Here is a 25,954-nt window from a genome sequence, read left to right as displayed (position 1 = left end):
TAAATAACAACATCTTCGAAACTCCACATCTCCAGTTTAGGCAACGCAGGTTTGTTCATCACTGGGGTTAAATTGCCGGACTTGACAAAGCACCTCCAGAAGACTTTACACATGTTTTTTTGACCAGCTGAGTTATGCTCCACCTGACCTGTGTGTGTAAAAATCAGTGGAGAGCCCCGTTAATACAACCCAACAGTCAGTTACATTGTGTGTAATACCTTTCTGCTTTCATGATTTGAATGTTTCAACAGCTATTTCACGTTGCATTTTTGCACCCATTGCTCATTTGTCTTCTTGCCTTGCTGCACTTAACTTCCATATATGGAGCCGAATGCTTTAGCTTATTATAATAACCAAAACACGAAGGTTCAGGATGGGTAAACAGCATTGATTGAGCATGGCAGCCATGACCCAAAAGAGTGATCTTACTCGTCGTCTCCCACATGAACCTTCGCTCCAGTGAGATTACAAGTTCTGCTGTTTTGAAATGGCTAAACAGCTGCGCTTTGCTTTGGCATTAACTGGCAGATAGTTGAACCGCATAACAATCACACTGATTGTACAGGACTGATAACAGTGCATTTGTGGAATTCAACAGGACTTGAGATCTCCATGCAGAGCCGAAGGTGAACTCAGGACGGATCACACTGAAGTTGATTAACTGTAACAGGAAGAGTTGGACTTTTTGAGTTGTAGCTTGTTATTTTTCTCATCAGACACTTGACACTCAGGGAAAAGGTTCTTATAATAGCCCTTCCTGGCTTCCCTAACGTATTTAACTGCATAGTACTTTGTAATACGGCACTAAAGTGTGTGTCTAGGTTTGCCTCTCATAGAAAGGCAGCTAATTTGTTATCTGGGGTCCGATTTGTGCACATTAAGACGGTATCAACCTCTCATTTTACACCTTTCACTCTTGTTTGAATCACTCCCATGCTTGTATTTTTTGAGTGGAAGCTCACACATTCAGCCCACACTGTCTTAGGTACCGATGTCAGCTGCTCTGAAGGAGGTAAGATGACGGAGCCGAGAGAGAGTCACGGAGAATCTACAGAAGAGAAGTGAGATTAAACTTGTTTCAGAAGATCAGGCGGCCGCATGCGAAAAACGCGATGACCACAAGATCTTCAACATGTTCAACAACAAGCTTCTTCTGAGGAGGACTCACAGAATTCCTAAAATGTCAGTAGTGTAGTTAATGGGGAGAGCCCAGTGTTATGAAAGTAGCAAATCTTCCCAAAACATGTTTGATCTTTCAAATCCGGATAACAAGAGCGTGCTGGCAGATAATTAAGTTCAGTTCCAATTTATTGCTGTGACATCATCCTTTGGTTTGTGGACTATATGGTTTAATATACGGACCAAAGACATTACACACGGAATCCCAAACTGGACAACGCCTTGGTAATGACCTGTCAATCACACAGTAGCCAGGCCCTAAAGCATACCCTGCTTTATGTTCTATTTCACTCTAAATGGGGCCCTAATTTACTAAATGAGCATCATGCTGTATGGAAGAAGGCTTGAAAGTAGAGATTGAGACCATAAACTGATGTTTACAATGTTTACTGAGGTAATAAATGGAGTGAGAGGTAGGGTCATTTTCTCATACAGTAAAAGGAAGTTGCACACTATCTTATGGATTAACAGGAGGCCTCTGGGGATAATGCGACGATATTTACTCAACAGCGTTGACCTGTTTCAGGTGGTCTCAATGTCTTTTCTACTTTCTCTACTGGGCACAGCACAACGTCCCTGTGATGACTCTAAACACTAGCAGGTGTCTACTATCCACTGCTGGGGCAGAGTGTTGACGGTGAGTGTCCGGCAGCGAGCGTTTGTTGTGAGGACCACTCTGGAAGACGGGCTCAAGGTTTTCATGACGCTGTTTCTTCCGTGAACACATTTTGTTAGCAGAGCAGGAATGTAGAGTAATCCGAAATTCACAAATCATTTTATACAACAAAAAAAAAACATTTAGAAATGAGATGATGAAATCAATGACATTCATCTAAAACTATAGGAACTAGAGAGCTTTGTATTCATATACATATTATAGGACTATACTGGTCACTATGTGTTGATTTTCTTCCCTGTAGGCAGTAACTCTTAACTTTCATTTAAATCAACTTGCAGAGACGTGAAACTTGGTGACTGCAGGACTAAAAGTGACCAAAATGACCAAGAAACAAATGTTATTCATCTGTAACCAGACGTCAGTAGAAACTAGAGGACTATTGCTGACCATGGAATGAAGTGGACAAACTGTTTCATAAGATGCAGGAAGGCTGCTAGTAGTCTTTGAAGATGAATGGTGGTCTTTACAGAACAAATTTCCTTTTATGGGTCCAAAGTCTTACAAATTGACAGATTGTTGTCAAGTGTGCACAAAAGCGCATTCGCGTAGGAATGAATAAAATACAGAAGACACTTTTTGTAATAAACTGCACTACAGAGAAACACCCACACGGACACACACACACACACACACACACACACACACACACACACACACCATCCACGCACAGACTGAGCCTAAACGAGCTCACAGACAAAATGACTCGTCAGGATACCTCCAGTGATTTCACTGTACAGGATCCTGTTGGCTGTAATCTGATTGTCTGAGTCTGTTTTCTGTCCCAGACAGATTTTAAGAGAGGACATCAGATTGGAGTTAAACCTGTTTGCCTTTTTTTGTTTCCGACACACACCGGCAGAAAGCCTCAAAAACGCACACAGACACCCCGGAAACACACATTACAACAAAAACCACTGCGACTGGAGCAGAGGCATAAGGTCAGCAAGCTTCCTCTCTTAAAAAAAACAAAAAACTACAGACACACGCATGCACTTGCGTGTTTGTGCGGATGCACGGATTTTAGATTTTCAGAATGTCTCTCTCACATGACATCAATTTGTCAGCTGTGTGTGTGTGTGTGTGTGTGTGTGTGTGTGTGTGCGTGTGTGTGACTGCGTGTGTAAGTGCGTAAGCCTCTGTTTCTCTCCAGCAGTAAAGTACTTGTGTTAAAGTTAAACAGTGCAGACACAAGCAGGTCACCTCCTCCATCATCCCCACTAGAAGGGGAGCACAAACACAGACGTCAACTAAATCACCACCATTAACGTCAACAGAAAACCCGCAGTGAAATCCCAAAGAATGTTGGACTACCGTCGTGTTATCATTCATTATCGTTCAATTAAAGATTACGAACGGCGAAATAGGACAAATTTTGGAACAATTCAATCTGTCCTCCCTGAAGCTCAACACCTCAGATGACTCTAAGCTCAAGAGAACTCTACAGCGATGTGACAAACGACTTGAGATGGCTCACATTATTTAAAGCAACATGGGGTTTACTTTCAGGACGGCAAGCATTTTATTTATGTGTCAGTTTTACTCACTGAGGACTTTATTACAGCAATAAATACAAAGGCAATACAGTTTAAAGCGAGTGCTTTGTCCAATTTGGTGCAATTTGCACAGGTGAAATAGTTTAAAATAGTTTAACTTTGAATAACAGTGTTCTGCTCAGGGCTCTGCAGACTGATGCTGCAATCCATTGCAAATTAGAAGTCGATAATTCCAAGTCAGTCCTTCCGACTTGCGATCTAAATGCATCTTAGAGCATCTGTGAAGCCGAGATACTTGCCATACAGACATCACTTCACTGCAGGCGTCCACGTCTTCCCGAGCAGATGCACTGGGACGCATTTATATCGGAAGTTGCTGACTCGGAATTAACCGCTTCCATTTGCAGAGGCTGGAAGGAACTCTTGCCAGAGTTTCCGAACTTGTATTCCATTGCACTTTTCCATGTCAGAGTGCATTTTTTGTACAAAGGATTGTAGCATGACCCCAGCATGTATCCTGATTGTAAAATTAATACTGCTGCTGGTTTCTAACTTCAGGCTTATTACGCCATCCACCTCCCCAGCTTCTACTGTTCCACTTCCTTATTGCTGTGCCGTGCTCATAAGTTAAAATAAGTTAAAGCACTATATACGTCTATGTACACAAAATACAGCATGTGTGCCAAAATCTGCCCTAAAGCCTGATATCATCTTCCTTATCTTGACAGCTCAGATTCGATCACATTTCCTGATGGGACACGATAGAAAGAAAAGCTCATATGACACAGCTCATGAGCAGACCTTATTTCTATAATACAAGTACACACTATGCTCCAAAGCTAAATGACTCGACTATTAAATTCATTTTACACAAGTCTGATCCCCGGACGGTTTTCCTTTTTTTTTCTTTCTGGTAAAATGTTCCATCTGCAGAGCAGCACAGCTGTTTTGGCCATGAACATGTATTTCTAGAAAAGGCACAGCCTGTTCAGATCTATTATTTACACATTAAAGTATGACACATGGCCTAAATGAGAAATGATGATTTAATTCAAATAAGACGCGATGCCTTGCATCCAAGCCATGATATGGTGTCTCGCTGCTGGTTTTGATGCAGCACCAATGATTGACCTTTGATCCATAGGCTGTAGACTGAAACTAAATCAAATCCTGTTTTATTAATCTAAATGTCTTCAAATTGAATCTAACTTAAACTATGCCACCAACCAGTAATGTATACAGTGTGTCATCTTGTACTGATACATGTGATGTCCATGTTACATGGCCTACTGGCCTAACTTTTGAACTGTAGAGCAAGAAGTCTGTCTGTCTGTCTGTCTGTCTGTCTTTCTCGGTGTTCTTTGAATATCTCGAGAACCGCTCCTCCGATCTACTTCACACTTGATGACTGCTTTTCTGTGGACCCCGTGGAGTGCTCCCTCGAATTTGGAGCAATTTGGACACGTGACGCCTTTTAATAATGAATAGGCCAAACTTCTTCTTCACTTCCCGGCAGCATGTCCAGGGCAGGGAGCCAAGCAATTGGCCCGCTCCCAATGCACACATGCTCCGAACGGGCACAGTGTTGTAAAAATGAGGTTGAGGTGACAAATAGATTGACAAAGGAACAAATAACAGTCCGATCTGTCATTCCCTTTTCAATTTTACAGTGAAGTGCCTCAAAAACATACGAATGTATAAAAAAAAACGGACTTTCCCACAGCCCACTGGCACTCAGTCCACAGTAAACGCACATTCGTATCTCTTTGCAAGAGAAGACAAATGAACCTGGTTCCCCTTGTGGTCTTGATCTTTTCTTTGATGGACTTTTAACACGGAGCACAGCGGGACAACACAAATATTCACGAAGACAGGCCTGCGCCTTTACCGTGTGTTTACCTCAGTGCCATAGACGTCCCGTTGGCCGACGCAGCCGAGTACGCTCTTTGGGTGTGTCCATAGGAGCAGCTCCCCTGCCGGGCATACCGCTCATCCCCACAGCAGAGAATCACCAGAAACGCCCTCCGAAACGCCCGGTTCAGAAAGGCGTACAGGAAAGGGTTCAACCCTGAATTAATGTACCCGAGCCACAGCCAGGCTGTCCACAGCTGCCAGGGCACTGAGTAATGGATGAAGGGGTCCACCACGTTGGTGATGAAGAATGGCGCCCAGCATAGACAGAAACAACCCATTATAACCGCCAGAGTCTTTGCCGCCTTAGTCTCTATGCGCATGCGGCTGTTCGCTATGGGACCGTGCTCTGAGGAGGAGGAGCCCGTTGTTGTCCTAAGGCGGTAGTGCTCCGACGGATCTGAGGAAGTGGAGGACCTCACGGTGACGACTGGAGTCGTCCCAGTGACGGGAGCAGAGCCGGCCCGCTGCAGCGTCTCGATCTGCCGCACATGGGTCATGGCGGTGACGTAGATCCGCTGGTAGGCCAGGACCATGAGAGCCAACGGGACGTAGAAGGCCACTGTGGAGCAGATCAGGGCGTACGGCCGGTTGACCAGAAACACACAGCTGGTGTCGTTGGAGCCTCCTGCCAAAGCGCGCCTCTCCTCAATCTGGAGAGGAGACGAGACACGGACACAAAAATAACAAATCATTATTAAAAATAACAAAAGGTTTTTTGTTTGTTTGTGTATGTATAAAACGAACAAGATAATTGATAAGGTGTTAAAGGTAGAAGTGTTTTTGAACTTTTAGGGGGCTAACTGCTAAACTAAGCCTTAAAATCCAAACCTAGGAACATTTAAAAGGTATATTTCACAGAATACACCAGTGGTGGGCCGTCAGGGCCAGCTACGCCTTCTCTGCTGGCCTAAACAGAATGACAAAATTATAGCTATTTTATAATTTTGTGTTAATTTTGTGTATTTAATAATTTTTTCACAAATACACTACAAGTGTTATTATTTTACAAGTATTATTGTTCCGGGTTCAGAGGTTACAAAGCCTGTTGTCTGTTATGTGAGCGCAGTCCACCCAAAACATTATATTTACCACAATTTAAGCTTCTGCATTTTCCAAATGCACTAGTATTATTGTATTATTCAAACGTATTGTTTGGTTCTTAAGCCTCGCACCGAACGGTTTAATGCGAATACGTGTATTATTACACTCCTAGAAACAAATAACCATAGCTGTGGCGTCATAATGAGCTTATTAGGAGATGGCTCAAGTGTAGTAGGAGAGCACAGAAGGCCCAGGTATAAAATACACGGTCCGCCACTGGAATACACATATTGAGTAATTCTGGTTTCAAAGCTAAGACAGAGACGAGACTCCTTAGTTTCATATCACCCTGCCACTCTCATTCTGTTTTGGTGGAAATGGAGCAGAGACAGTTCACACCGAGATGACATACTTTACCATATCGTTTAACTTGTGTCACAATTATTAAATCACTTCCTGTGGCTTTGTGACAGCTAGAGTGAGAAGAAGTTACAATTTCAAACAATTCCTTTTTTGGGCAGAACAAGAGTGCAATGGAAATTTCCTGAATTTTTTTTTTTTTTAGAGAAAGACATGCGGCCAAAGACGAAAAATGTACACACAACAGATAAAATCAAACCACTAAAACCTGGCCTAAAATGTGCAGACATAAGTCATAGCAAGTCCTATGCAATTTTGTCCATGGCATATGACTTCAAGCCATCCGGCCAGCTCTTAAAAACAACAGATTGTTCTTTGGATGCTGCCAGACTGAAAGACAGAGAAAAGAGCCGAGTATTTCATTAACTCTGGCTGAATAAATTCATCTATCCTCGTCTGCCTCTGGGAGTCCTGCAGCTCATTTCAAGGCAGCTCTGAAATAAACTCACGCCAAAACATATCCAAACCAGCAGGAAATGCTTGTTGAAGTGCCGTCTTTGCTCGCAGCAAGAGAGCCTCCACAGGGACTGGAATTGTTTTGTGATCACTGCATTAGCGTGTCATTGTTCCAGGGATTGGAAACGTTATTAGAAACAGAGAATATTAGGTTGGAAAGGTATGCTGCATTTGCCCTCACAGAAAGAACATCTCTCTCTTTAGGCATTTGAGGGAGGTATGTGAACCGTTAAGTGTGATACTTTGTTAAAATAAACAGTATATATTGTTTATGCAGGGCTGTAATAAAAATAATAATGTAACCAGCAGTTGCTCTTTTGAGCCCCCTTTTTCGATTTCCAATATCAGCGGCTGAGGACTCACAATGTCCTCGATGCCGATGGCGTTCCAGCTTTGCATGATGGGTAGAAAGGAGATGAATGTGGGGATGAGCCAGCAGCCACTGAGCATCACTGCCACTCTGACCGGGGTCATCTTGTGTCTGTAGACCAGCGGCTGGCAGCAGATAGCGTAATACCTGGAGTAAGACACACACACACACACACACACACACACACACACACACACACACACACGATGTACACTAGAAAGCCAACGAATGAGGTTCAAATCCCCCTTGTTCGTCTCTCGCACACACACACACACACACACACACACACACACACACACACACACAAACACACACAAACCTGTCCAGCGCTATGCAGCAGAGGTGCAGTATGGACGCGGTGGTCAACAGGACGTCCAGAGACGTTCGGACCAGACAGAAGATCTCTCCGTACCGCCACTCTCCGGTGGTCAGCTCGATCGCGGCGAAGGGCATCACCAGCAACGCAACCAGCAAGTCGGCGAACGCCAGCGACACGATGAAGTAGTTTGTCTTCTTCTTTCTGAGAGGAAAGCAGGGAAACAAGACAGCATCAAAAAAAATCAGTAGAAGTTCGTGGTGTACTGTATATGCTGTACTGTGCCATCATGTCTCACATGACTGTAATGAGCTCTAACCTTTAAAGGTGCTTCCTTCTCAGTTTGCCAGCTGTCAGTGTGACTTTTCAGAAATATGAAGCGACTGGAAAGTGTCCTGTTCTGCACGTTTTAAATGAAGCCTGTCAGATGTCTGTTTGTCTGATTTGCCTTTTCAAAACTTTTCATGTGTAGATCAAAAACAGTAGTATAGTTTTGTTGGACTTAGATTTCAGGCAAGTCGTGAAATGTCACAGGTTGGCTACCAATCTACCCGTCCGCTCAGAAACCTGAGATTTTTCAGGAAAGAATCTCTGTAATGCGAGTGCTTTGACATTCGATGGGTTTGTTCCAAAGCATGTGTCATTTTACAAAAAACGTTTCCCCAGAATGCATTCCACGATACAGGCGTGTTTTTAGTACAAATAGCACGAAACAGATGCCCTGGCTGTGTCTCTTTGTTTGTGTCGCTTGTCTCATTAAAGTCACATCTGACTTTAACATCTAACGTTTTCCAAATACCACAACATTATAGGTGAATTTCGTGGCAGTGAACGTGTAGCTGCCTTTATTTTTTGTTGAGGTAACAGGGGAAAACCTTGAAGTGTGTGTTTTGTGTGGATTCTGCTGGCTGGAAGTAGACCCTTCTCATTTCACCAGGGCTTTAAAGCCATGATTGGACCACTGTTACTGCTTCCAGCATTTAAAAAATGACAACAGGCTCACCTTAGATGTCTATCCTTGCAGAGTGCCACCATGACCAGCAGGTTGCCAAACACTGTCATGACGATAATAATGGAGAGAAAGATGGTCAGAACAATCGTCTCCAGCAAGCTCAGGAATTCCTGCTGCTGTTGCTGTTGTTCTTGTCCTCTGTTTATTATGTCATCCAACAAACTGCAAAAATAAAACAAAATTAAAATAAAAAACTCCTCATATATCAGATTATTTAGGGTAGATTATATTGACAGTACTGTAGACAGAAAGAGAGGAAACAAGGCAGAGAGAGGGGGAAATGCCAGGGATGTTGCAAAATGAATGTTATGTTTAGACTGAGATTAAATACAAAGTTTAAATATATTTGAATTTATGACTTACTGTCGAGGTGATGTTGTGGCCATCACTGGTCATCTGCATTGAGGTCAGCAGAGGGTAGTCCTCATCACCCCATGCCTTGGCCCTGTTGACATACCCGCACACACACACACACACACACACACACCCACACACACACACACTTTTGCGGTGAGTCTGCAATCTAGTCACTAGCTTGCGTGTACAGATGGGCTGGATTTCTTTTTGTTTGACCATCTTGACGAAAATGATTATATTTGTCCCTCAAAAAAGAAACTGGATCACAGCTTGAGAGCGTGTAATATTTAGAAGACAAATAGGCTGCAACAGGCGCAGCTGTCTCTGCCAGATTCCATCAGCATGTTAGTTTGTCTTTGTAATGCAACAATAATACCACGCTTTAGTTAGTACCACAGGGGAAATTCTCCTTTCTTACTCCCCTGTCAAGGGAGGTCAAAGGTCAGATATTAGCTCCAGAACAGCACCTCTGGGACTAGTGGGGATTCAGCAGATCCTGGTTCTCCCTATTGAGGGACAGTATATAGACAGATTGATTTTAGGAACAACAGCCTGAGGTATTGAGAGGAGATTTACTTTACAATGAGAGACGTTAAAGCATTGACTCTGGGTCATTATCGACCAGGACCCTGTATGCCTCTCTCTCTTTTTCTGTCAAATCAATAACTTCTGATCCAGATCACAGCTTCCTTTGTTTTGGTATGGATAATTACAGCTCTCTAAGTAAGTCCAAGGACATCAGTGGACACTCCAGAAATCAACCCAAAAGAACAAAGCCATATGTTTCTGACATTTTTTTGCTTTCTCCCTAATGTGAAATGTGGCTAAAATAATTTACGTGAATATTATTATTATAATTGATGTCTTTGTCAAGTCATTTTGATGTCATTGTCGACTGCAGTGCCAGCCAGGGTCCTTCAAAGTAAAGCTAATAAGGAAGTGACTTAAACTTGCATTCTTTCCAATAGCCATCACCGGTGAGTCCTCTGGTGGCAAAAAGAAGTCTGATTGTTTATGAGAAAATGACCCTACTTCTCCATTAATTTATTGATTTATTGATGTATTGACTATTACGATTGTCAGTGTGTTTGACGGAATTTTGTCATAAAATAAAGTATTTGACAAATACAAATGTTGACCTGATTATAATACCAGACTAAAAATTCAGGGGGGTCTATGTACCAATTTTCACTAAATCCAAAAATGTCCTCTTCATGGTGGCGCTAGAAGAAAAGTCAGGTGATTACCAAAGCTTCATCGCAATCCATCTCATAGTTGTTGCAATAATTTTGTGTTCACCAAAGTGGTGGGCCGTGTCTGTACATGCAGTTTCTCATTATGTTTACAATATGGTTGACTGAGAGGATTCTGTCAAAATCAGCCAATCTGACGGAAATGACAAATAAAGGTTGAAAATGTCTCTGAGTCACAGTCTGAGTCATTTTACAGTAAGTATCTGTTCTTGAGGAACAGCAGAGGACCTTTCATCAGTGCAGTTGTAGATGCCTTATCAGCTCTAAGCACCTATTACAACATCTGCTTTCTCTGCCATTTTATGACGGCTGTCTTGTCTTATCTCCACAGTCAATATCATCTGAAAGACTGTGACAGCCGGCGATCCTGTCAACAACTCCTACTTCCTGCAGGCACATCACCGATTTGAGTTTGTCACGACTAGTCCAGTATATCTCAATTCTCTGACCCGGTGTTGATGCAATGTTGGCTGTATGGCTTTGATGTGTCACTTTATTTTATCTAGACAATTTTTTTGTTATTCTTATATAAGCATCAATCAATCTTGGCATATAACCATTTGACTTCGTCTCAGAATAAACAGTTACAGTATGGGTCAGACAGACTGGTCTCGATTTGCTCGCTGGTCCCCAGAGACAAAAAAAGACCTCAACTAATCAACGGCTTTTCCAGTTCTGACTTGTCCCGTCTTTTGCTCTGGTTTATGCTCTTAGATGCTTGTGTAAACAAGGAGATGCACTTATGACTTCTGGTGACTAGTAGTTCTCTTGAATACCTATGTTGAATACACTTATTGTAAGTCGCTTTGGATAAAAGCGTCTGCTAAATGACTGTAATGTAATGTAATGTCTTCACATAATACATAACATTCATTGGATTGTGAAATTGAGCTGAAATTAAAACCAAAACAAATGTTTTTTTCTATCAACGGCTCCACTGTCCTGAGGAGAGCAGAGAGATAACACAAGAGGATAACATACCATTTGTACCTTCATGGGCCAGTAAGACACCAAGTTCTTTTTCTCTGAACACATGCGGACCATGGACAGACCGCCATCTTTGATGGTCAAGTCCCGACCAGGGATGTATGCACCCAAGGCTGTACCTCAGCAGTTCACAGGGGTTAAGTGGAACAAATGTGTTATCTAAAAAAAAATTAATTATGCTTTAAAAAATATATATATATTTTTTATTATTTATTTATTATTTTTTTTGTTAAGAAAAAAAAGAAAAGAAAAGTTGATTGCAAATTGGTTTGACGCTGATCATCATTTAGTATATTTACTGTTGTAATAACCAGTTAACTACCACCTACATCAGACGGTTTGCAAAGGACACACTACACCAGGGGTCACTAATAGGCGGACCGCGGTCAGGATCCGGACATCAGAATGTCCTGGTTCTCTCTGAGAATAACCTAGAGATGGTCTGTTATCAACCTGAGGTGAAGTGATTTTGTAACTACGCACCATATCCTAATATCTAACTTGCGCTATTTAGTGCCACATATATATATATTTATATATATATATATATATATATATATATATATATATATATATACGTATATATATAAATATATATATACGTATATATATATATATATACGTATATATATATATATACGTATATATATATATATATATATATATATATATATATATATATATATATATATATATATATGTATATATATATATATATATATATATATATACGTATATAAATATATATATATATATATACGTATATATATATATATATATATATATATATACGTATATATATATATATACGTATATATATATATATATATATATATATACGTATATATATTTATATATATTTATATATATATATATATATATATATATAAATATATATATATGTGGCACTAAATAGCGCAAGTTAGATATTATTGTAATGTTCTGGACCTTTGCTCGAGGAGATTTTCTCAATTTGGACCTTTTGGAATGTTAATTAAGTCAGTTATAAACCTGTAAACATTATGTAATGCTATGCAGTTTTATTGCATTAATAGCGCTAAATAACATCCACTTTATGGAAATCCATTCAAAAAAACACATTTGGAACAGGACGGATGGTGTTGAAGGCATACTTGAGCTCATCCGACGGGGGAGTAGAGGTACTTCAGACAAGAAAGGTTGGGAACGACAATCATACACAATCTTAATAACAGTCACTCGATACATAAGCTCAGACTAAAGGGTTCAGTACTCTTTAAACGTTCTTGGTCACGTCTAAAGGCAGGTGCAAGTGTTCATACCTGCTCTAAAAGACCTTACAGGAGGCTGCATTCTAGAGAGGAGAGAGACGCAATGAATTGTGAACGATGAACAAATGGAGCACCTTGGTAGCCGAGTGGTAACGGTGCATGCTACATAACCTCCGTGTCCCGCGTTCGAGTCGAGCATCAGGTGCTAGGTTGCACGTCGCACCCCTCTCTCCCCTCCATTTCTACTCTGTCGTCAGTCAAATAAAGGCGAAAATGTAAAAATGAAATAAAATAAAGAGACCAGGCCAATACATTTTTTTCTATAAGATCTTACAAGCCTTAATTTGAAGCAGACTGAGGCCTTTAGGGGCCCCATGACCCCTCGGGCACCTGGTCCCTGTATCCGCATCATTAGGACAAAAAAAAAAAAAATGCTGATTATACACACAGCAAAATATAATTAAATGTCAAGTTGCTGCAGGAATAATTTGGCTCAACAATGGTGCACAGATTGGATGTTGTTCAGCTTTGCATTCTCATTACAACACCCAGTTTTTAACAGAACACCACAAACATGACTGACCACTGTTTGCATTTCAAACGGTCCGTAGAGGAAACTGTAATGAGCATTATCCTCTCACACACAGAAATCATCACTGGACAACAAAACTAACACTACCCACCCTCGTACCCGTTGCTCACTCAGTCACTCACACGTAGGAATGTAGGGAATGAGAAAAATATTTGCTCGATCTCAATTTCAACAATAGGAAAAAAAAAAAAAGGAGTGAGTAAGAAAGGTGAAGAGCCGTGCCTCTGACAGATTGCTGCGGTTCTCTTGTGTGATGTGCGTCCAGGGAGGCGTGTTTTCACAGCTCACCGTGTCCATTTCACATCGGACTGACAGAACGGAATGAACTCTGGAGAGCAGGGAGAGACTAGGTTGCCTTTTGACAATTGTTTGTCCTCTACAGCCCACAGTTATTGTCATTATTGCGATTCAAAAAGCTTTTTTTTTTCATTGTATCTGTTCCCCCCCCCCCATCATTTAAGTTCTGAGAAAAAAACAACTCATCATTATTGATTTTGGCCAAAACTCTACAAATATATACTAAAACTAAATTGTGCATCATCTCAGGGAAGCTGAATTTAATGTAAATAATAGAACAATTTCATGGCAAGCCATTCAACAATATGAACAATATATGTAATGACATATTACAGTACCTAAAACCCTGAATCTTAACCTCACAAAAGGAGCACAAAAGGAAAAGTTAGCAAATTCACAAATTCATTAGGATTCATCCTCTCGGCCCCGTAAATGTCTGTGCAAAATGTGCCAATCCATCAAATTAGTGTTGACATATTTCACTGTATGAATGAAAGCTTTGACCTGCTGTGGACCAAAGTGGTGGACCAACCGACTGACCGACCGACATTGGCCTCCGTAGAGCTACACCACTTGTGTGGCTAAAAACAAGACAGGCTGAATTTGTCAAAGGTAGAGTAATTAAGTGAAAAAACGCCCACATCAGCAATATGAACAACATGAAGTCAAGGGTAACAAGTACAAATACTAAAGGAGAGCAGTTCAAGTCCAAGACATTAAAACATGTATATGTCTGTAGACAGACAGACAGACAGACAGACAGACAGACAGACAGACAGACAGACAGACAGACAGACAGACAGACAGACAGATAGATAGATAGATAGATAGATAGATAGATAGATAGATAGACAGACAGACAGACAGACAGACAGACAGACAGACAGACAGACAGACAGACAGGTCTGATAGATAGATAGATAGATAGATAGACAGGTCTGATAGATAGATAGATAGATAGATAGATAGATAGATAGATAGATAGATAGATACAAACAAACAAACAAACAAACAAACAAACAAACAAACAAACAAACAAACAAACAAACAAACAAACAAACAAACAAACAAACAAACAAACAAACAAACAAACAAACAAACAAACAGGCAGGCAGACAGACGACGTAGGAGGACTGACTGACTCATCTGATGTGAGCTGTAATTAGAAGAGATGCTCACTTGCCATCTGGGAAACTTCCTGATCTTCTGGGCTGCACAAACTGCCTACCTGATGCATGTCTGAAAGCCCGACTCTACTTGACTGAAGACCAAGTTTGTGTTCGTGTCAAAGACAATCCTGGAAAGATGTCGTTTTTTAAGCTATTTTCACTTTTCCATCAGGTTTGAGTTTTCTCCATCTGTGGGAGAACGCTACTACTGTAATTCTGTTTCGAATCAATTTCTGGCACTGAATTTAGCAATCACTGGGAAATGTGACCTACAAATAAATGGTTATTATGCACTTTATGCCACACACAAACACACACACACACACACACACACACACACACACACAAGCACAATTCCACACTAAATGACAATGGCTTTCCAGCAGGTGTGCAGAATAACGTGCAATATGCTGACTGCTTGACAATGTGCCCACAAGTGTTTGCTGAGATCATTTGTGATGCAAAAAAAGACTAAAAGTTGCAAATCACATTACTTTGATTAAACAGTAGTGTGTTTTTCACTGTTTTTCAGTGAATTAAATAATCTTCAACTCTCCAGTCACTTGTTTTCTGTCAGGTGGGAAGTACTTCTCACATAATCTCACACCTCAGATTGTGAGAGGGCTGAACCGTGTGTGTGTGTGTGTGTGTGTGTGTGTGTGTGTGTGTGTGTGTGTGTGTGTGTGTGTGTGTGTGTGTGTGTGTGTGTGTGTGTTTATATGCACATATTTTTGTTTGTATGTGGAGGAGGAGTCTCTGGTCCAGTTGCCAAGGAGACTGAGAGGTATCATGCTCAGCAGACTCTGCTACAGTAATTTTAATTGTTTGAGTAGGGAAGGCTGGCTCTTAAACAAACTCTTGCCGGGGGCAGATGCTCTCACCCGAGGCCGTGCTGTAGTGTCTAGATGGTGATCAGTGTCGATAATCATTAATAGTAAGGGTTAAAAGATAAGGATGATATAAAACATCACCAGAAATCTCATGAAAAGACCACAAGCCATAAGTGAATTGATCCAACTTGCCTGTGTAGCCAAAGCCGGATGTAGTTTATTACACACAGTAGCAGTGGGTGACATGCTCCTTAATTATGAGCCCAATTCACAACAAGTATTTAAAAAAAATGAAAGTAAAATAAAGGTTGAGCGCCACAGACTGGGTAGGGAAGTTGTTCAGTATTAAGAAAGAAACACTGTTAGTTTTAGTCTTTTTATGAGATTCTTTGACAACAACGCAACGTATTATTTCAAGAAAAACACAAGTATCCATTATGATTAAATGTTATTCTATCTATTTGGTGATTTATGTCCTATTGAATGATGCATGCATGCAGATTGTGCAGCCAAAACACTCCTGTTCTGTAGCGTTGCATTGTATTCTGGTCTGCTATTGTGAGTGTATTAAGTGGTCTCTTCAGCGGTGTTCAAAATAGCATGCTAACAAAAGGTTGAAAAAAATCCATTGCCGGCAGACCGTTCACACTGAAGTACACTCAAGCAGTGCGTCTTCTCTGCATCACAACTGTGTATCGACCACGACGTTACCGGTCTGAGCCGCCGCTAAAAACTGAACATTGTCTATCACAGATGGAAATCAACATGACCTCTTCCAGTATTATTTTCAGGCAAATCAAAATTCTTAAATATTTTAGTGTTAAATATGTTTAAAAGTAAATTCCTTTTAACCGTACCTTAATGCCATTCACCTCCATCACACTTATTTTATCCAATGGTTTGAGTCTGTAGAGCCGCAATGCATTTTGGGGCAGTTGAGTATGTCCACTAGGCTCTATATGAAGAAATTCTTGCTAATCTAGAATACATCCGGACATTTCTCACACACCCTAAATCAACATAGGATGCCTGCGGAACGCACTTCATGCTTCATTTTGTGTCGTAAAAAGTAGTGTGAATAGTGTGTTAGTCTGCGAATTGGAACCCAGCCTCTGTGTCTTCTACAATGAATCTAGCACTTAATGACGGCACTCGCTCCTTTTCTCTTAGGTCTGTCAATATTTTCCAAGTGCATCTTCAAAAATTAAACATTTGCCAATGAACGGTGCTGTATGATTAAGACTCACTGATGGAGGTCTTGTTTACCCGTATGTTGAGACCTGCAAACAACACCGAACGCCAACCTTCTTTTTCCAAATGGACTCGGAGCCTCACACAGAAGCCCGGCGTGTTTGTGTTTAAGGATTGCGTTTGTCCTGCGTGGATTATGAGTGTCTTTAAAGAGCCATCCACACACCCTGCACCAGTTCAAATGTAGCTCAAAAGGTTCGTCCGCAACTGTGAGAAAACCACGGGTGTCGCCAAATCGATATTAAATATCAGTGAAAACAATCTGATCTTGAAACTTGAGAAACATGTCAAAGCTGATGTCAAATTGCTTTATAAATCACAAACTTAACGAGGCTCTTCATCTCGATTGACTTTGAAGTTTGTGGAAAGATCTCGCATGTATTTTCACGACTGCGTGACTGCAAAACAGAAAGCAGAACCCCTGTCAGTTTAACTCAGCAATGATCAGCCAAGAGCAAAAAACACCATCCGATTTCTCTCTCACACACACACACACACACACACACACACACACACACACACACACACACACACACACGCACACTAAGCCAAGGAGTTTGTATTCTATAATACTATGTTAACTGAAAGCAGCAGCAGGAAACAGAAGAACTGGAGAAATGACAAACGTGTAAAGGTTGCTCAAGAATCAAGTGGTTTGGGACACAATTCAAAACCATCAAATAACTCCCCACCACCACCAGCAGCAGCAGCAGCAGCAGCAGCACCACCACCAGCAGCAGCAGCAGCAGCAGCAGCAGCACACCAACAATTCCTCCCAAAGGGCTCCTCAGTAGTCCACAACATTAAACTCTCCACTGCAGCCAATAGACATTCAAATATGTGGTGGAAAGAGCATCTAGAGTGGATTGAATGTCACTTGTAATTTCTCAGATCCTTATTTTTTTTTTTTTGTCTCCATTATTCACGCTCAGCACTTGTTATTAATGTTGCTGTGTTTAATTCCCTGCAGTGCGCAGGGGTCACCTTTCAAACATAATTCATGTTTTTGGATTATTGGTCAATAACGTTTCTATATAGATGGTGCTTATGCTAACACTGCTCATGCCAGCAAGGCTCGTGCGCTGGTCCAGTTAATTGAAAATGTTATCAATTAGGCAACGCATTGAATATTAAGTTATTTAGTAAACATTACGTGGCTAATAACTCCTATAATAACATATCAATACTATTATTGCTATGATTATAATAATAATAATATGTATTGTTTTTAGTAGTATTACTATTATTATTAATTTCCCATATGATACTTGTTACAGAAAAACATTACTGCAGCACAATAAGTAATGCCTTTGGCTCAGTTCGTCTTCAACCTAAAGCACATTTATACAGCAGACATGTTTTCCCTCTCAGAAGCTTTGTGCAGCGACAGCAGCACACCGTGAACTCACAACCTTCTCGGTCATGAGCCTGGAATAGTTGCTGTAATGACAGATCCTGTTGAACAACGTCTGCTGAGAATTAACTCATTACAATCTCAAACCAGGGGTCACATGTAGGGGAAGAGGAAGATTTGAGATGAAATCCATCTGGACACGGGCTGTACTGGCTGGCTTTGTGTCTATTTTGAGTCCACATAAACTACATGGATGTGGCATGTGATGTGCAAACAGGACGGTTCATCTGGTGGGTTTCTATTAACTACCAGTCTGTGTAATGACCAGGCAGCATCTGGAGACATTTGTTATCCAGTTTAGACCATATTTGGCGGCTAAAAAAAAAAAAGATGACTGAATTTTTGAAACATCCAGTGCATATGGGGCTGAAGAACAGATTCGGTTTCTTTAAGTTATATAACACCATTAAAAAGACAGTTTCAAAGAGTGTTTGCCATTATAAATACTTAAAGCTCAGTCATGAATTTAAAAAATACTGATAATAAGCCTCTCTTAATTGATTACACAATAGTTTAGCACAAGAGCATTCAGAACTTTGGAAATACATACAATACAGTCTATTTCTGTGTGTGAACACGGTTACTCTATTTTCTTAATATGGACCCCAGGAAGAGTAGTTGTTGCCAAGGTAACAACTAAAGTGAATCCAAACAAACAACAAAAAAAGCGACGAGTCAACATTTTGTCGCCAGAAATTGTCTTTGCACCCGCTGAATCTGCCGCTCCAACAAGGTTGAACAAAACCACAAACCCGACCTCAAATCAATAATGTCATCTGCAATTACATATTTGAATATTCAAAAACACTTCATTTATTCCCGTTTTGAAGAGGCGCTGGGTTTTCCATGCGCTCACTGGGACGCTCCAAATCAAACACCGGCCTCCTGCACACACGGCTGGAGCGAGATGCAGCTCTGAGTGGATGGAGCGTGTCCTCTGAATAAAGCCGTGTGGGTGAGGGTAATGGGTTGTGAGCGGGTAATTGAGCGCGCTGGGCTCGTCACAATAAGGGTGCCGGCTCACTGGACGAAGGTGGTAAACGGGAAATGACTAAACATAAACATGTGCACGGAAGCACACACACACACACACACACACACATAAAGTTACATTGTGCTCGAAAAGGGAAGGCTGTGGAAATAGAGCCTCTACCCGGGGGCCATCGCCCACTGTGAGCCTTCCCCCGTGGATTTAGTTAGGCCTGATCGCTTTTCCACTTTCTCATTGCACCACTGTCCAAATCAATATCTCTTTCTGCATAAGCGCTGCCGGGAAATACTGCTTATAATAAGTTCAAGAAGGCAAATATATGCCAACCAATAAAAATAAAATAAAATGAACAGCCAAAAGCATTGTCAGATAAAGATTTTTACGACAAAGACAAACAATATGAATAATAAAAGCAACAGCTGGTCAAAATGTTGACAGTCCCTCTTCGTTAATTTATTCTCAGATCTATAATAGTTCACTTGAAGCTTTTCACGCCCACCTTTCCAACATATATCGGCCCAATTATTCAAGATAAAACTCATACCAACACATACAATTCTTGAAACACAGACATTTTACTGTTGACAACATTTTACTGCAAAGGTTTATATATAAGGTTTGTCAAGCACCAGTGAAGAGACGTGCAACCAACCGCATCATCGCCTCATCCAACAAACAAAAAAAAGAACAATCTTCGTCGTTCCACAGAAAGAGAAACCCTACGCTGGCTTGCTTCTCAACGCTTCCTCCATCAAGTAACTTGTAGCAGAATTAGAAAGTCAACAATGATCTAGGAATTTCTAACACAAGCCTGGAATGTAATTCTAGCTTTAAGAGATTGACACAGCCAACGTTTAGATCTAACTACTAGAGAAGGGGTTTTGAGTACTTTGACAGGTGTTTATGTCTGTCTGTCTGTCTGTGGACAGATTCTGTCATGACAATGAAAGATTCAGTCACAAAACTTCACAGGAGTGTATTTGAGATTAAAAATGAAGGCAGAGTTTAAAGATTGGCGTGGATCGAGAAAGAAGGCAGGAAGTGGTGAAGGGGCCATCGGTTCCCCGTTGGCTCCCGGCCCAATTTTTGGCGTCACGAGGCTCCAGAGTGCTGGTGCGGCAAAAAAAAGTTATTTGGAAGCCTGTTTGTGTTTGTTCATTGCTGTGTGAGATAGTTTTTTGGCAAGCACACTGCTTGGATACATTTAGGAATTTGTATAGACCACTTGGGAAACCCAGAATGTGCTCATGCACAAGGAAGTCAGACAATGTCAGAGGAGCATCAAAGGACTGGAGAGTGACAGCTGAGCATCAGCACACAAGGAAGTCTACATGGAGGCATAGTTTCAGCTTCAGAAGGTCTGCAGAAGGTCTGACGCCTATTGACCATTAGGCAGTTGCTCACCTTGAGAATTTGAAAAGCTCTATTTAATTAGTCCACTGGGAAACCCCTGTTCACTAAGCTGGTCGGATGCACGCATTCTACGACTCAGTTAAATAAACTAACACTGTCAGCGCTACCTTTCATCAAAGTCATGTCAAAGTAGCTATTTGTCATATTCAAAAGAAGAAAGCCATTAAACAACATGATATCAACAAACCATCAGGAAGAGAAAGTAGATAACATACCCTTAAGGAAAAGTATACTCATATACTAATTCAACAGTTGAAATAAACACAGAGCTTATCTCGATCACCACTGCCTATACGCTAACGTGCAGTATCTCTGATAAGCGAGAGGCAAAAAGACGGATATGTTTCTTGGAGGTTGAGGTGAGCTTGATAATGAATAGGGCCTGGCTAGCCCTGGGGAATCAGGCTAATGAGTTGCCGTTGGTGCAGACGGCCTAAGATTAGCCCGAAGGCGCTGGTTCTCTCCTAAATGTCTACAGGGAGTGGCTAATAAGGACAGGACAGTGCAGGGACAAGAAGTTAACTGTTTCTGGTAAACGCAAAGACCAGGGCTGATCCTCAAAATTACTGTTTTTTCTGTCACTAATAAATTACCTTCATGCGCCCGGGGCAGGTTACTAGAGTACATTCCCCCGTCTCTCAACGCCAGTGTGTTTCACCTCCCCGATTCACCTACAGATGCTCATACCTGGGAAGTGGCCCGGGCTTTCGCTCTGCTTATGGCTGCCAGCCAGTGCTAGAATTGCGTCTTTCTTAGCCCTTCAATTTCTGTATGAGGTAGGGATGCTTGTTTTCTCCTAAGATAATCAAAATCAGATTCGCATTTTATCCAGATTCAACGTATTATGCAATGAATGGCCAAATAACGGTGAATCACCATGACTGCTTGTTTTCACAAATTACCTTGTATTTATTTTGTCTCTTTCCCAGATGTTACAGGGGTTACACACTTGGGACTATTTATCCCTGGGAAACGATTTATGGGAAGCTGAGCGATGAGGATCTATTGGTTCTTATATCAAAGCAAAATAGAACCGATGGTGTGTGTTCTAGGGATTACACGGTGCGGACTCAGTGTGATATGTTTAGTACCTCTGGACGAGCCAAAAAAGATGTTGGCAAGCCAATGCTGGTTTGATTTACTGAGAATAGGAGGCATGTCAAGGGAAAGCGATGAGCGCCAGACAAGGGATTTGAACAACTGCCCAGGGAATCGCTATTGGAAGACACCAATGCATCAGCCTCGTTTGAAAACACTACATCGATAGCTTAGACACACGCCAGTCTAACTAAATATGATCTCTTCTTAATATCCGTAATACTCTATGCTTTAGCAAAAAGCTGCAGGCAAACAATCAGAACAGAAGGAGCGGGCTGTGGGTCGTCATGGTAAGCCGCCATTTCTTTCTGATTATGTTTGACTACATCACTGAAACAGGAAGTATGTCAAGAGGGATCAGTGATTGAGACCCTTAATCCACTATCCACCTTTGCCAATACATATTTTGTCCAAACTTGCCTCATCCTTCAGTAACACAACATGTCGGGTGGAATCTCATGAAGCTGTCTCCGCTCACTACGAACAGGATTGAGCGGGAGACGGACAAACTCAACTTTTGTTTTCAGTAAATGAGTGTTAGGCAGGCTTAGTGGAGGTTACCCATGGTCAAGATTAGGGAGTTTTAAACAAAAGCTTTGAAACACATTAGATGTTTCCTGCACTTGCCACCTGATTTCTATACCTTTAACTTCTAGAATACGACAATATGTGACTGTCAATGCACTTCTACTGAGGACATTGTGCTCTTTTCACAACTTCTCACTGTGTCTTTTTTTATCCCCCTCTCTCTCTCTCTCTCTCCCTCTCGTGCACAAACACGCACATGCTCACATAGTTCAAACAGTACAATCTGCAGTGTATCAGGGCAGTTATCTTACTGTTGTTTACAGTCAATTAAAAGATTAATCTATTGAAAAGCAGCCAAATATACAGCAGCAGCAGCAGTAGCCGCATATCCCTGCTGAGGTGCATTTGCATCGATGGGTATCGTGTGTATTTGTGCGTGCTTGAGCACCTGTGTGGATACAGCAATAAGTGTGTGAGTGTGTGTGTGTGTGTGTGGCTCATGTTCCCAGACAAAATACACTGTAATAAAGTAACAAGGATGGAGAAATTACAGCACGTCAGCACTGAAATGTCAGCAATCAGTTCCCTGTGTTCGGGATAATTGAACAACAGCAGACCTTTTCAAGTGTCCAGACCTCCGGCAAACATTTTTTGAGATGTTGACGTGAAACAAACTCTTGATAGTCTTTTTTCGTGGAGTTCTCAGCGGGTCAACAGACCCAGCAACGACTAGGTAGACGCATGTGTATTATTATCCATGTTTGGATTATTGTAGCATTTGGTTGTCAGGCCTACCACATGCTAGTAGTCTACTAAAAAGCCTTCAAATGGTTCAGAACGCTGCAGGTAGAATCTTAACTAAAACTATACCACAACAGTTTTAGCTTCCCTTTATTGGCTCCCTGCCCATGTCAGATCAGACTTTATGGTGCTCTTGATGACATACAGTGCAAAACTGTAAATTGACACGCCCCCCTTCCCTACCTGCCCGATCTCCTAAAACCATATATTCCACTCAAGACTTTCAGCAGGCCACAGGGCCTTTTCCTATCGTGTTCCCTTTTTTACCTTCACTTTCAATGAATTGCTTATATTGTTTCATTATTTTCTCAACCTCAGTGTATCAGTGTATCATTGACGCCGAGTAGATATAGTCCTAGTTTGTTCCGCTGACAAGAGCAATGTAAACATCTGAAAGCCACTGCATCTCAATAACCCTCAGCTGTTCATGTCCCAGAGCACATCTCTCTCTCTCTCTCCCTCTCTATCTCTCTCTCTCTCTCTCTCTCTCTCGCTCTCTCTCTCTCTCTTTCCCTAGCTTCTCCTGGGACCTTCTCTCTCTCTTCTGGCTGTGGCTCAGGTTATAGTAGCTCTCCTGCGACACCTGGAAGCTGCTTAACATCCTCCTGGATCCAATTTTTCAATATATGTTCACGCCTATATATTTGCCATTTGGATGGTCTATACTGTAATTGTATCACGTTGGTTAATCCGTACACACGACATACAGTATCGTCCATTTTTCCCCCATTAAAGGTTTTTTTGGGGGGGAAAGTGTTTTCCTTAGTGGAAACGAGGGTCTAGGAACAGAGGGTGTAGAGTCCTGTACAAATTTGTGATATTAGACTTAATATCACATTATTAGACTAAATTGACTTGTATTGCGTTGACCCTGAACTCTCCTCCTCTCCATATCTACTGTATGTTTACCCATCCATACACTCAGATGGACACACCTCTCATAAAATAAGTAATAAGACCTAAAGTTCAGCTACAGTTTAAGCACTTCTTCTGGGCCCACGTTTCTTAGAATGTAGACTAAATATTAAATACAAATGTTATCTGTCTTTATGCAAGATTCTCTGCCTGCAGACCATTAACTTCTGCTGCTGTACATCAATCAACTGTTTTTCATCTAAAGCTGACCTTCATATATCTAGGCCTATAACAAATTTCTTGAAAAGACCTGGTCACTATATGTCTGTCTGTAAAGGTCTCGGCTCCTGTACATTTAGATTTTTTTTTTGTGTGGTTTGAGGGAAATAGTAGCACTTTAAGTGGTGAAACCAGGGACATAAGCTAATTGAACAGTTGAATATGAAACTGAATGCAGTATAGTCTTCTTGGTGGGGAAACACATATTTTAAATGACAATCAAATGTAGCTCAAAGGCAGGCCTCGTTGTTCTTTTTTTTAATGTTCAAGTGGGCTGCTGTAAATGATAATTCATTAAACTGTGAAAAATTGGGCGAATGAATGAGTCAAATACAGTGAATGATAATTACAAAATGATAAACACCCAAATTGAAGTGTGTATTGCATGTGATGCATAAGAAAGGAGGAGGATGGAAACCAGATGAAATCACCTCTAACACCTGCATGCCACATCAGTGCCAATAAATAGACGTGACGATCAGGAGAGTGTGTAACTCTTGGCTGGCAACAACACACACAGTGAACTGTCTCTTTCAAGTCAGTAATCAGAGAAAACATTCTTAATTAAAATGTTCTGTCTATAATTTAAATTACTTAATGAATTACCATTATCTGGAAAGCATCCGTGTGTTTAAAGTTAAACTCGACACAGAAAAAGCATAACTGTTACATCCTATGATTGATATGTGTCTCATAAACATTGTTTCTATCTTTCTGTCTTCTGTCTGTCAAAACTTTAAAAAAATAATCGATGTAAACCTGCTCACCTGTGCCGGGCTCCTCGCCTCCCTTCCTCCCATCCAGGCGCCCCAGTGAGTGCTGGTGGCTCCCATATCACGGCTGGAAACGGGAATAGAAAGAAGAAGAAAAAACTGCCGCGTACCCTGGGAGTCCGAGCAAATGAGTGACACTCGACGACAGTCCGCCTCGTGCCATTGAGAGGGAGAGAGCGAGAGAGAGAGAGAGAGAGAGAGAGAGAGAGAGAGAGAGAGAGAGAGAGAGAGAGAGAGAGAGAGAGAGAGAGAGAGAGAGAGAGAGAGAGAGGTGATCGATGCTGCCATCGTGTGGCAGTTTCACAGTTACTGTTTGACGGCCTGAAACCGGTGCTTCCAAGAAAAGGAATTGACGCCACATGTTGGGGAAATCTGAATTGGCCATTGCACTTTAGAGAAAATGTTTAATTGGTCTCAACTATGAAATAATAATCGGTGTTATGCCGAGATATGCATGCATCTCATGGGCACAGCGTGCTGCATGAATACAGTTTACTACATGACTTCTATTTATACATATACTGTAACATAACTTTGTTGGCAGAGGCATCCTGTAGCGCCCGCCAGAGCGTATAGCTTCTCAAAAGCATGGGATGCTGAAATAACAAAATAGTGATTAATCACACTTACTATATTTAAAATAAGTTTTCATCAATCAAATTGCTGTTGCCATGATTGCTATACCTGTGCCAGGAATAGTAAAAAAAAAAAAGTATATCAGTTTGTTTGATGTCTTTTATGAAAAGTGTCCACTCCAGCATAGAGGACAGATGTCTCTGTTTGTGGGTTTTGAGTCTATATTTGTTTGTCTGACATAATATTCATGTAATGATAGTCCTGCGTGTCGTATTAAGGCCTCTTCTTCGACTCGTGTTGATTGTTGTGCTAAATGCTGCTTATATTTACATTTAATAATAACATAATTACCACGCCATG

At 41.2% G+C, this 25,954-nt stretch overlaps 1 protein-coding gene across 1 annotated transcript in view; it reads right to left on the bottom strand.

The window, feature by feature from the left end:
* The window catches only part of si:dkey-247m21.3 (5-hydroxytryptamine receptor 4), a 39,713-nt gene extending 14,591 nt beyond the window's left edge, over nt 1–25,122 (bottom strand). Inside the window, exons 1-6 of the mRNA XM_068705917.1 lie at nt 25,013–25,122; nt 9,244–9,325; nt 8,872–9,042; nt 7,872–8,072; nt 7,546–7,699; nt 5,251–5,915 (exon numbers count right to left, since the gene is read on the bottom strand). Coding sequence (XP_068562018.1) covers nt 5,251–5,915; nt 7,546–7,699; nt 7,872–8,072; nt 8,872–9,042; nt 9,244–9,266 — 1,214 coding nt within the window. The 5' untranslated portion in view covers nt 9,267–9,325; nt 25,013–25,122. The remainder of the gene's footprint in view (nt 1–5,250; nt 5,916–7,545; nt 7,700–7,871; nt 8,073–8,871; nt 9,043–9,243; nt 9,326–25,012) is intronic.
* Nucleotides 25,123–25,954: the final 832 nt, after the last annotated feature.

This window comes from Cebidichthys violaceus, unplaced genomic scaffold, assembly GCF_023349555.1.
Source record: "Cebidichthys violaceus isolate CVI_PGR_0920_01 unplaced genomic scaffold, fCebVio1.0.p SCAF_12, whole genome shotgun sequence".
NCBI classification, from domain to species: Eukaryota; Metazoa; Chordata; class Actinopteri; order Perciformes; family Stichaeidae; genus Cebidichthys; species Cebidichthys violaceus.
This window is presented reverse-complemented; position numbering and strand designations above follow the sequence as displayed.